Source organism: Gadus chalcogrammus, chromosome 10 (assembly GCF_026213295.1).
Source record: "Gadus chalcogrammus isolate NIFS_2021 chromosome 10, NIFS_Gcha_1.0, whole genome shotgun sequence".
Lineage (NCBI taxonomy): Eukaryota > Metazoa > Chordata > Actinopteri > Gadiformes > Gadidae > Gadus > Gadus chalcogrammus.
This window is the reverse complement of record NC_079421.1, coordinates 17,481,556-17,493,415: the sequence shown is the minus strand read 5'-3', so window position 1 is coordinate 17,493,415 and position 11,860 is coordinate 17,481,556. Positions and strand designations below refer to the sequence as shown.

The 11,860-nt window shown below is 41.8% G+C and overlaps 2 protein-coding genes across 2 annotated transcripts; both read right to left on the bottom strand.

Moving 5' to 3' along the window:
* Positions 1 to 79: 79 nt before the first annotated feature.
* chic1 (cysteine-rich hydrophobic domain 1) lies at positions 80 to 5,038 on the bottom strand. The gene is made up of 6 exons (XM_056600222.1): positions 4,843 to 5,038; positions 3,957 to 4,011; positions 2,759 to 2,914; positions 2,263 to 2,319; positions 1,768 to 1,827; positions 80 to 1,650 (listed from the first exon to the last, which is right to left on the bottom strand). Exons 1-6 carry the CDS (start codon positions 4,986 to 4,988, stop codon positions 1,600 to 1,602), a joined length of 525 nt encoding a protein of 174 aa, XP_056456197.1. The 5' UTR covers positions 4,989 to 5,038; the 3' UTR covers positions 80 to 1,599.
* Positions 5,039 to 5,587: 549 nt separating this feature from the next.
* cdx4 (caudal type homeobox 4) lies at positions 5,588 to 9,015 on the bottom strand. The gene is made up of 4 exons (XM_056601204.1): positions 8,586 to 9,015; positions 6,691 to 6,836; positions 6,319 to 6,530; positions 5,588 to 5,597 (listed from the first exon to the last, which is right to left on the bottom strand). The coding sequence occupies exons 1-4, from the start codon at positions 9,013 to 9,015 to the stop codon at positions 5,588 to 5,590; spliced, it is 798 nt and encodes a 265-aa protein (XP_056457179.1).
* Positions 9,016 to 11,860: the final 2,845 nt, after the last annotated feature.

The following is an 11,860-nucleotide window of genomic DNA, read 5'->3' as shown; positions in this document are numbered from 1 at the left end:
CATGGTGTAATGGACGTCTATTGAGATGTCCATTACACCATGTTTTGACCAATCCAGTTGAGGACAATACTCATGGCCTAGGATAATAGTGTGAAACTAGGAGCCATCTATTTTTTTTATCTATAGGAATATCATATTGGAAGAGTGCTTATTGCTTGTTCCATACCTGCCTGGACTGCTCACCACAAACATGCCCCCTAGTGGATAGGGGTTATTTATTCAAAAGGTCCTTTTTCTATGGCTCTTTACGCATACAGTGGAATAGTATTTAGACATTCGAGGGCTATTGTTCACAATGAAGCAAGAGCAACAAGCTAGCAATGAGGGAAAAGTCCAAATTAACAATTTATTCACTCACTCCACTGGAAGTAAGTTCAAATGACACATTAACAAGAAATGTAACTGGACAAAACTTGGAGACACTTTGGAAGTCTCCTTTGTACAAGTGAGGAGATTTACACCTGTTATTCCTCAGCTATTCCAGAGGCACTCTTATGCAATACACTGCAGCGAGATTTAGGTAAGAAAAATGTTAGTGTCAAACAGAATTAACGCAACAAAGGAAAGATGTCAATGTCCTTTCGAAAGGACAGCAGAGAAAACCACAAAACAAATTCAATTAAAAAATATCAATTGTTTTCCAACAGCATAAGAATTTCAGCCACATTTGCTTAATATTTGACATGAATGTGTTGTCTACTTCCTTGGCAAAAAAAACAACAATGTTAATAACATGCATTCGTAGCATCATTTAGGGATCGACGTTATCATACTCTAAAATCCTGACATTAATATGCAAAGTGCAATTGTCAATCCTAACTCCTACACATAGGTGTGTCAGTCAACTATATGGCTTACTGGGTAAACAGGTCCATGTGAACTGGAAAAGAACATCCACATCTTCCAAAAACAAAAACCATGGTACAGCAATATATTGGCAAGGATGCGCCCCCACTAAAATATCTAAGTAACTTTATGTAAACAAATGTACACCTTAATCCTGACATTGCATTTACAAGGAAGGTAATCCCCCATCATGTAACACAGTTAATCCTAACAGAAAACACAGGGTATTGACATACAGTGTTAGGAAACAACCGCCCTCCAGCTTTGCGTCTGCAAGCCACAGCAGTCGGTGCAGGAGAAAACTCAAAATAATACATAACACGCCTTCCACATTGTAAAAAACAAACAAAAAAAGGATATCAATACGTAAGGCAAGGATGCTTCAGAAGGTTGGAGGCGTTACATTTAAAAGTAATTCACCGATACATAAGGTGGGGGTAAGGTTACCAGTTCTTTGGGGTTAATGCACTTCTCTAGCGATTCGACTTTCTGTTATTTGTCACGTAACAAACAAAATGGGGAGCACAACCAGGGAACACATTTTTTTTTCTTTTAAGTCGGTAGATGTGCAAAATCTGCTCTAAAGCAAAGTGACAGTGTTGTATGTACAAGGTACTGGGAGATGGTCAGGTCCAAGGCGCGGCTCCAGTGTGGATCACCTCTCTTTTTTCCGACATAGTGTGTAACGTGTGTATATACAAGGCACTAAGGAGCGGGTTTGAGGACCACACGTCCCGTCGTCGAGTGGCCTCCTCAGTCCGGCCGAAATATAGGATATTTGGGCAAGAACTCCACAAGAATCACCTATAGACAGGGGAGAGGGAGGGGGAGGGGCATTTTACTTTACGCGTTAAGATAATCAATGAAGATGAATTAAGGTCATCGCAAATACAAAGTGATAGCATAAGAAGGGGGGCTTACGTATTCCATCATGTTACTTCCTTCACATTTCCTTCGGGTGAATTTCCAGTGCAGCCCGAGCTTAGGAGAGAAGATAGCACAGGGACATAGAGTCAACCCGACAAACAAACACTCTCAGACACACAAAGACACCGATAAACAAAGAGAAATCTGTCCAGAATCTCCACTTTCGCTGGGGGAGGAGGGCTGTCTGGTCTCACTGAGGTCAAACTGTGGCCAGACACCCTGAAGAGTTGCCTTTATGCCTTTGTACGGCTACTAGCGGTAATTAGTTGCTGCGAGACCAAACAAAATTAACGCAGCATTTTGCTGCTGACCTCACAGTCTACCCTGGTCAACCCTGAGCTGCCGATCAGCCGATCTGACTCAGAGGAGCTCGGGGGTCAATAGGAGTGGTGCTTTCTGCCCCGATCCATCAAAAACCGGTTACTCCTGCTGACACATTTACCTCATGTACTTTCTCAGACAGGAACTGATTGGTTTTTTTGTACCTACCTTGTGGTATAACCTATTATTTTCCCACTCCAACAACTTCTGAATTGACTTTCTTGTCTGTTTGGGTGAGAACAAAAAAACATTAACAGATTAAAGGAGGGAGCTTGGCCATTACTCAAACGCACACATACTTAACCAGTTAGCAGTAACCCAAACCCACCAACATGTAGGATTTATGGACGCCCACTTTACCAGCTTGTAATTTCCACTTTGTTGCCCGTAAATGTGTGTAGCATCCACACCTTTTAAATGACCTCGCTGGGCCAGGTCATTAATAATGCATAATGCACTCAACGTATAATTTCTGCACAGGGCCACTAATTGAACGGGAGTCTGTGATTGCCCTGCGCGCCTGCCTCCTGTATGGCTGGATTGCTGCAACAGCCCCTAGAGTAATTAGTGCTGATTTAAGGGAGAGAGTCGGTAGGATTGCGCAGCGCGCGCCACAGAAGTGTGTGGTGTTTGTGTGCGTGTGAGTGTGGAGGGGGAGGCTCACCCTCTTGTTGAGGCAGATGACGGGCCACAGACTGCAGCCTACTGTACAGCAGCAGCAAAGGCAGCCGCACAGCAGCCACTTGACGTTGACCGGCAGGTTCTTCTTCAGGCAGGCGTTCACCCTGCTGATGCTGGTTTTGAACTCCTCCGGTGCCACCTACCAGGAACACCAGAACAAGGGGTTTTCATCGGGGGGGGGGGGGGGGGGGGGGGGGGAAACGAAGAAGAGAGTGCAAACCGCTGTAGACAAACTTCATTTAATGAAGAATCCTAAAAGGCGTCGCCACGTGCAATTCATAGCAGAACCAGATGGAAGCATGAGAGAGGGGGCACTCAAATCACTGCTACGGCGGCACTGATTTATAACAGCTTCCTGATTGACGACAAACAGAAACCTGCCCTGGATCAAAGAGTCGCAGAGAAACCAACAGTTCCATGCAGTGAGATGCTGGCCAGAGATGAGATGACATCTATGAAGCGAACGTATGCGACTCTCCAAACCGAGCGCTAGACCACTGAAGGCAAGAGGAGACTCAAAGGGGAGATAAGCTCACTGCCTGTGGCCGCAGCAGCCAAACAACATGAATAGATGCTCATTCCTTGCCCAGTCTGTACGCCATAAAACGGGGGTCGTAAGCTTTTATGACAGGATGCAAAGGTCTCTTTACAAACAGCCACAGACCTCGGAATAAAGACCAGCAGGGCCTGATCTGCACCCTTCAATCATCATAATTGTGACCTCGTCCATCACATGTCATCCTGGGTCACAATACCGAGCGCTCTGTTTATTGCCCACCACTTCCCTCGGCCTGCGCAAGCCCCTGCAGCCTTTTTGTGTCCCAGCGTCCAGCCCAGGAAGCCTCCCTTTCTAGTGTGTCGCACACTCTTTATTCAATTCGTTTATCACCTGGAACTGTACCTTTCTAAACACTGGGGTCGTACCCTGCCCAGCTGAGCCGGGCTTACTCATTTACAGAGCTACATTCAGGACACTTGTGGTGCGCGGCTTCAAACACCTCGCCATTACACCCAGGCCGTCCCTGAAAAGAGGACTTTAGGAAGGTTGGCTTTATCCAAAGGCAACCGAAAGAACAATAGTAATGTGGGGGTTTAACTGCCCTTTTTTCCCCCCAATTCCCATGGAATTGGAAGAAAGTCCAGCCAATGAGAGACTGAAGGAGGAATGAATGTGACTGTACCTTTCCTGTGAGAACGGCAGGAAATTCTGAATCAAATCTGTTGCTTAATCCAAACCTGTAAATCAGAGAACATTGAAAATGAATATTAACTTTAACAACTTACATCTTAAACTTAGAAAATACGAAAATTAAATAGAGGGATGCAATCAGAAAACATAATTAAAAAGGTTTGTGATCGATTCTACAATCTCTTTGGGAAAACAACGTTGTGAACAAGAGTTTGTAAGTTTTAAGTAAATGTGTCTACTATTTGGTATACTCATTACAATAATTACATTATTATACATTCTTATTTATTAATATAGATCTAAAGACTGGATCAAAATCTGGTCTGAATAGTCTCAAGAAAGTATGCACCAATTTTAACGGGGCCGGAATTCAAATATTTATAAACTGACAAAAGCAGCAAGAAATAGCAAAGGATTATAGTAATTCGTTCAGAAGTTAGTTTAGTTATTTTATTGATTTAGTAGCCTACTACAGCGTCTGTCAAAGGTTCAAGGACTGATATCCCCCTCGCACAAAATACCATAAATTATAATAACCAGACTGTGTGCGCGTGTGTGTGTCAAGTTGATTAAATACAGTAGATCTTGCAGACCAATCATCTTACCAATGAAAACAAAGACATTGTGATGTTAGCACCAAGAAGTGACAGTAGATTACCTGACATCTACACAGTGCTTAAACAACTGAAATATAACATAAGCCCCTGACCAGTTTACACGAAACGCGAAAAGAATTGTGTTCGTTATTTCAAACAGATAGTGGCTGTGGAGCTAGTCAGATGTTGTGATTGACTAGAACTAGCAGGCTAGCATGAGGCTAGTTCAGTCCTCAGGTCCTATAAAAGCCAATAGATACGAGTCGATCTGTTTTTGCTTACACTGTGATGTGCCCGGCCCCTCTCACCACCACGGGCTCTGGACAATATCTGGGCAGGACTTCTTCACTCACTACATGGTCCTCGTCTTCGTCTTCTAACTCATATATGGTGTCAAAGTCCGCCATGTTGGGCAGCAGGACGCTCATGACGTCATGCTTCGATGTTGGGCATGCGCATACGACGCGCTGAATTTGGGGTGATCGTGAACAGCTTGGATCATATCGTTTCCTTTTCACATCACTTTATAAAATGTTCTGTTGTTTGTTTCTCTCCATTGTAACATACGCAGCTGTAAAGACTTGGTGAAGATGCGACTGTTATTTCGTTTACACTGCCCGAATTGTGTTATATTGCAGATTTTACTAGACCTAGAGATTATATATTTTATTCTATCAACGACAAAAATAAAGAATGAAACTGTGCATGCCTACAAGCTGAGCAAATAAAGTAAGGACAACACTCCTATTCCCCAAAGTTTTTCTCTGAATATAATTTCATTATTACCAATTAGACCCCAAACAAGTCAATTAGATCGGATGCCAATATAAGCATGCAATTATGCATGCAATTGGCCTTTTTAATGATGGAATAATACAAAACAATATTAGAAATGAACAAACCAAGAGTTAAAACTTAATATTACGTATTGCCTTTATTTGGACGCTATTATGTCATCGGGGTTAAGCCATTTGACACTTGCAATACACAGTTAAAAGAAGGGGCAGTTATTGTAAAAGAAAGTAGGCTATCCAGACCTGCAAGATTAAACCACAAATGTATGGATGGACGTTACAGCTACACTGCTTGTTATGGCTACAGCTTGTGGACAGAATTAGCCCAATTCATGTTGAAAAAGTTAGAGATGAATTTCGCAACTAACACTCATAGCAAATAAATAATCGTCAAACAAAATGTAGAATTACTTTAAAAAAACAATTTATTTACATCTTAAGTGTGCCATTAAACAATTAGTCCCCCCATGACACTATAGGTTATAATTTTTCCTGTTTTTACAAAAGATTTCAATGAAATAGAAGAGACTGTTGGACGAGCACACACTGTCTTTCCAAATGCAGTCGATTCAGTTCAACTTCTACTCAAACGTCCCTGAGGTATTTTTTTTTTTATTATAATAAACAAACACATAAGCTTTAAACATACAAAGTGGTATTCATGTTATCAATAACATAAACATTTTTTTTAAGAACTAAATTTGAACACAACGATTATTTACTCCATTATTAAATCTATTCTATAAAAAACAATATTTCAAGAGCCTCCAGCGAGTCGTTCTATACATCATCTTCTCTCTCTCTTCTTCAGCATCCCAGAATAATCCTCCTGGGTCTCAAGTGTCCTTTCAGCATATCGGAGTGCTCAGTTATACAATATTATGTTGTCCCACAGTGAGTTTACAGAGTAACAATCACTTGCTGTTGTTGCTGTTGTTGTTGTTGTTGTTGTTGTTGTTGTTGCTGTATATTCCTGATGGGTGGCAAGGTGTTCATACCCTGTGGTGGATAAAGAGAGGCGTGGATCTCAGTGGGGCTGAGGGCCCCGGCGACGGTCAGGGGGCTCACGGAGCCGGGGTCGCTGTGCACCGACCCCCCGCTGCCGTACGACTGGCCCATCTTCTTCTTGATTAATTTCCTTTCTTTGGCCCGGCGATTTTGAAACCAGATTTTCACCTGCAAACGCAAAGAGAAAAAATATATTTAGCAAATGTCAAGTACAATATTTCACCACAAAGGCCCGCACACAATGAGAAGGATGATGTTATTGTTTTTAAAGTGCAGTGCAGAAATAAGGACTAAATCAGGAATAAGGAGGATAAGAGATTAGGGTTACCTGTCGTTCCGACAAGCCCAGGTTGGCCGCCAGCTCCGCCTTCCTCCGGATGGTGATGTACCTGTTGAAGTGAAACTCCTTCTCCAGCTCCAGACGCTGGTGGTCGGTATACACCACCCTGTACTTTTCCTTGGTTCGCGTTTTACCTTCAATAAAAAGGAACAACACAAATACAAAAGGGAAATGGTCAGACTTTAATGCAAATAAATCAACAGGATAAAGAAGGACAGTCCTTTATCAGAGGGCAAGCATGGGACGAGCTCGGACCGGTCCATGTATCTGCCTGATCTTTATAGTGGTGTCTGGGACAAAGATTCACTTAGTCGATCACAGATAGACTGGGTACCTGCTCAGGCTTTGATGTCAATTTGAACACACAACAAGAGACACAGTATTCGTTATGCAGCACATAAATCTAAGAAATTAATCACAGAAATAATCCTCAAAAACATTCTTAAAATGCCTACGGACGTTCTTCTGCTGCTGTGGAATTGTTTGCAGCACACTGTATTTCAGGAATTACATTTGACCTAGGATTAAAAATGTTCACTCAAGACTTTCATCATTTATATCTTCACTTTTGAGCTTCGGAATACATTTTACCACATTGATTTATCAGGCCCTTCATAACTACCTACAGCAAATAACGAAATGTATTCACAAATTAAGGCTGATTTATTTGACAATTATTTATGCAGCCAATTACAAGTAACTATTCATGTATTTATTTCCTGACCATTCTCAGGATTTAAATTATCTTTGCATGCAGATTGTCAAACAAACCAAAAAAGGTATTTTGTGTTTCGTTATATTCTATCAATATAGGCCTAATGAATGCATACATAACGCATGGCTACATCAAGATCATATCGGTCATTATAATTCATAAAGTTGATATATTATGATGAGGATGTAGGCCTAAATCGTAGACCTATATAAACGTCCAAGCAGAAAATAAATAGTGGAAGTTCCTCCACTGAGCTGCCACTTACAACTTTAATAAATACATTCAACACATGAGAAAATAAGTGAATGATTCGTTTACATAACTCCAGAGACGGTTTAATAGATTTATACTGGGACTTTAGAGTAGTGGATGCGACATTTGCTGTGGAACACATGACTCTTTCCGGTAATATAACTCTCGCAGAGGAAGAGACAGCGGTGCATATCAAAGTCTAGGAGGTGTTGAAAAAAGGGGGTCCACGCCTGGATATGACGGATAACCCGCCGAACCCTCAGCAATGTGCAGGGAAGCCGACTTCACACGTGCTTTACAAGTGGAAGCTCATCAGCATAACAAGTGAACACCTTTTTCTGTTAGGGCTGCGGGAAGGCCTGGTTGATAGAGTATACGTTTTTGTTACAATTCGTTTTAGTTTTCCCTGTATAATGACTCATGGGTTCTGTTTTGAGTTACACAATAATAAATGAACATGTCACGAATTTGTTTTTTATTGTAGGCCGATGCTTAGATACATTTTATCATCCTAAAAATAGTTGTAGACTACTAGGCCGAAATTAAAAAATAAAGTAGCATATTGGGCCTGCAGAATGAATTCCGAAATGTTTTGTTTTGTTAGGCTAGACTTCGACGAGGCATTTATTAACGAAACTGTTTCAATTTCGTTTTTATTCTTATGTATATTCATACTTAATAGCCTAGGAATAACACTTGCACTTTCGGCTACTATTTTCTCCCTATTACTTTTCATAATACACCAGTAGGAAACCTTAAACGAATTACGCAGCAATTATGAAACATCAAAACTCAAAAGCACAGCATAAATATTGTGAACTTTCTGAATTTGGCATGTTTACTCGAGGCGAAAGGCCACACCTCACACGTCTAGCATTACATAGCAAGTCAAAACGGAGGATTGCCGCAAACTCACCAGTGGAAGACGATTGCACAGTTTTACTCATCCATTGGTACGAATTGCGCCTTTCGGGTGAAAGTTGCGCATCGTTAATGTTCTCTGGTGGCGGTTGTAACACGGCTGAGCTCGGGGCGTGCATGTGGCTGTACTCAGGCGAGCAGTAAGAGACCTGTCCCGGGGACGAGTTGTTCAACGGCGCTGGAACAGCGTTAGGTGGTCCCAGGCTGTACGCGCCCCAGTCCTCCCTCGGCGCGCCATACGATGGTCCCCAGTTCCCCGCAGACTGTGTGTGCGTCTCCATGTTGGGCACATGGTGGTATCCCGAAAAGTCTGGGTATTGCGGGGTCGTGACAAAGTTCTGTGGAGGGAGATTGATACTGGATCTCCTCACGGGACCCTGGTGATACATGTTGCTGTCCTTATCCAGTATATATCCCACATACATGATGACTAAATACACATGGAACACAAAATGTGCAATAACTTCACAGAGCAAATAAAGATGTCTTTACGGTGACATTGTCACACTGAAGCTATAAATCTGTAAGCGTAAAACAATCCGTGAAACCCGAGGCTCGTACAGTCCAATAAGTTTCCAAGATGATTGGCGACCTGCAGGTCCTGCGCTGCTAGCCGTCCATAGTGTGGCTCTGTTGACAAGGAGCAAGCAGGATACTAATGTAATTCCTGACGTCAGGAAGCTCCTCGACTCTTCGAGATTTGCATCCAAATGACGGCTGGGTAGATGATGCTGGGCCCAACTGTCCCCTCGCGCCTGTCCTGCGCTGCGTCATCACCTCCCATTCGGCCTATCCCAAGACATCAGAAGGTCGGTTTCCATGCATACATTCACACTGTGGCCTATGGCAGCCACAGGTTTAACGAGCCTACAAGACAGTAAATGTTGTCACATAGGTAAGCCCTGGGCGCCCTGCAGCGCTTTGCCCATGAAGATGTTATGACTTCTGACGTTTTGCAAGCACGTAAAAGCATTTCGCACTATGCAATTGTCAAGCAGGTCCATTTTGAATCTCCTGTTATGTTATGTTGTGTTGCATTTCATGCATCCATGTATTCACGCATTATTGACTCTGGTTTAAATATGCAAAATCAGGCCTAATAGCCATGGAGCTTTTTGGAAGATTCACCTGGTGGACTTTAAGTTAAAACCCAATAAAGGTGCCATTAATCTCCAAACATTCGGCAAAGTGTTGTGATCCTGTTTGTTAGTTTTTTTTTTTCATGCAAACGAGGTGTAAAGTGGGACTCTTCGTGGGGCAAGACGGGTTAGTCATTCTATGGTAACACCTAAAGGTCACACTTCACAGCTAATTCCGGTCAGAAGGAAGCGATCTCTCTCAGCCAAGGCGAAACACCCTGATTTCACAGGCGTTATGTGATAGGAGAAAATGAAAAGACATTTAGGAATGAAATCAACTCAATATATATTTCTGTCGATGCAGGTCTACATATAGGGGAATTTTTGTTTTTAAAATCTTTAGATCCATTGTAGTTTAGGGCTAGGCTAAAACAAGCAATTCTAATTGAGTTTATTTTTTGCTCTGTAAACCAAACCGATAATGAAGTTATACAATCGGAATTTAATGTGGTAGGCTAATTGTATAGGCACATAATGGTTTCATAGGCCTAAATAATTAGACTGCAATTAGAAGCGTGCCTTTAGTCCACCGTCACTTTTTAACAAGGTTATAACAAGCCCCGTGTTCCCTGGCTGAGATCCTTAACTAATTATTAAATAAACTATAATCGAAGACAATTCTCTTCACCTGGGCTTTGGATTGCTATTTTGTCCCCTCTGCATAATTCATGTTATTTTGACCGAAGCGATATTCAAGTCCCTTCATGCTAAAGCCTTTGTTCCACTGTCTCTCGTTAACCAATGTGTTATCTTGTTAACCAAGGACTTGTTTTCATTCTGTGTATTCTGATTTCGTGACATTTCTCTGTTGACGTGGGGAAAGCTTCTGGACGTCTCAGTGTCTTTTTACGCACCGATGTTAGATTTATGGCTACCAGCGCCCTCTTGTGGTCAGGTGCGGAACTATGCTTGTCACCAACCGTTATTGTAACCATTGCTCTTCCGCTGTCGCTGTCCCCCTTGTCTTGTCATACCTCAAGATTCCCACAGACGGCAGTATCGACCAACAATCTACCAGCAGTTCCTTAGTTTGCGGCAGTAGGTTTGTACACTATGGTTCATTCATCCGCTGCACAGTAAATTTACTCTAGACACAACGAGGACGTTGATTTGATTTGATTTGAAAATGTTATTTCTAATATGCAAGAAACTTGTAATCGAATGACAGAAACAAAAACAAGGGTCTCTTTTTCCTTTTTTTTTCTTTTTTCTTTTGATAAACACATTAGAAAATAAGTGGGAAGAAGTATCTGGAGGCCTACACTTGTTTGATCCCACCCCCTTTCACTAAATCATACAATAATTATAAACTACTACCTGTTTCCTTTACCTAAATTAAACTAGCAATTTATGCAATTTACCTACCTGAGAAACGAATTATATAATATTAAAGTTGTGACCTCTCAGTCGTAATCAAGAGATTGAATTCCTTCCACGGACGGCCATATTCAAGAAAATATAATTCTTATCAGATTTAAATGCATGCATGCTGTTGTTTTTGCACAAATCAAAGAGTTCCAAGCATTACATTTTTGAGTGCTGAAGAGAACGCGTCACAGACTTTTCGACGCAGGGCTGATGGAACACGATGTTCGGCCGTCCTGAGTCGCACGCTGCCAGCGTGAGGCGTGAGTCACTCATTGGTACAGAGGGACAGCAATGTTACTGTGGTGTATGAAAGTTACTTTACGTAAATATAAATACAGTAACGTCAAAATGTGACGTGGGTGATGTGTGTAATGTAAAACATTGTAGGGCTGTGGAAATTGGCATCTGAGTGGCATTCAGCTTGATACACAATAGTATTCAGTTAGTGAGGCAAAAATAACCTTCTTACACAGTAAACATTTAGGGTACATGAAAAAACGGAAATTTGGACGTAAGGAATATTTCCACGGTCCGCTGCCATATTTGCAAAACATCTATAGCCTATTTGACCACCATTGTTTACACAATGACTAATTTACTTTAATTTAGATGGATGTAGGATTTTGAAGCATTTGTTAAAGGTTTTGGGTGAGTTATGAACTTTGGCCAGGGGGCTATTGTGTTGTGCTCTACCAAATCAGCTGTCTAGAAGAATGCACCTCGAGCATACTGAATTTGTACACAGTTTTGAGTCGAAGAAATT

Coding starts and splice junctions, on each gene's coding strand:
- cdx4 (XM_056601204.1), bottom strand. CDS start 9,015: ATGTATGTGGGATATATACTGGATAAGGACAGCAACATGTATCACCAG. Junction 6,837..8,585: donor TGTGCAATCGTCTTCCACTG/GTGAGTTTGCGG, acceptor TTTTTATTGAAG/GTAAAACGCGAACCAAGGAA. Junction 6,531..6,690: donor TGGGCTTGTCGGAACGACAG/GTAACCCTAATC, acceptor TTGCGTTTGCAG/GTGAAAATCTGGTTTCAAAA.
- chic1 (XM_056600222.1), bottom strand. CDS start 4,988: ATGAGCGTCCTGCTGCCCAACATGGCGGACTTTGACACCATATATGAG. Junction 2,915..3,956: donor CTGCCGTTCTCACAGGAAAG/GTACAGTCACAT, acceptor TGTTCCTGGTAG/GTGGCACCGGAGGAGTTCAA. Junction 1,828..2,262: donor ATAATAGGTTATACCACAAG/GTAGGTACAAAA, acceptor TTCTCTCCTAAG/CTCGGGCTGCACTGGAAATT.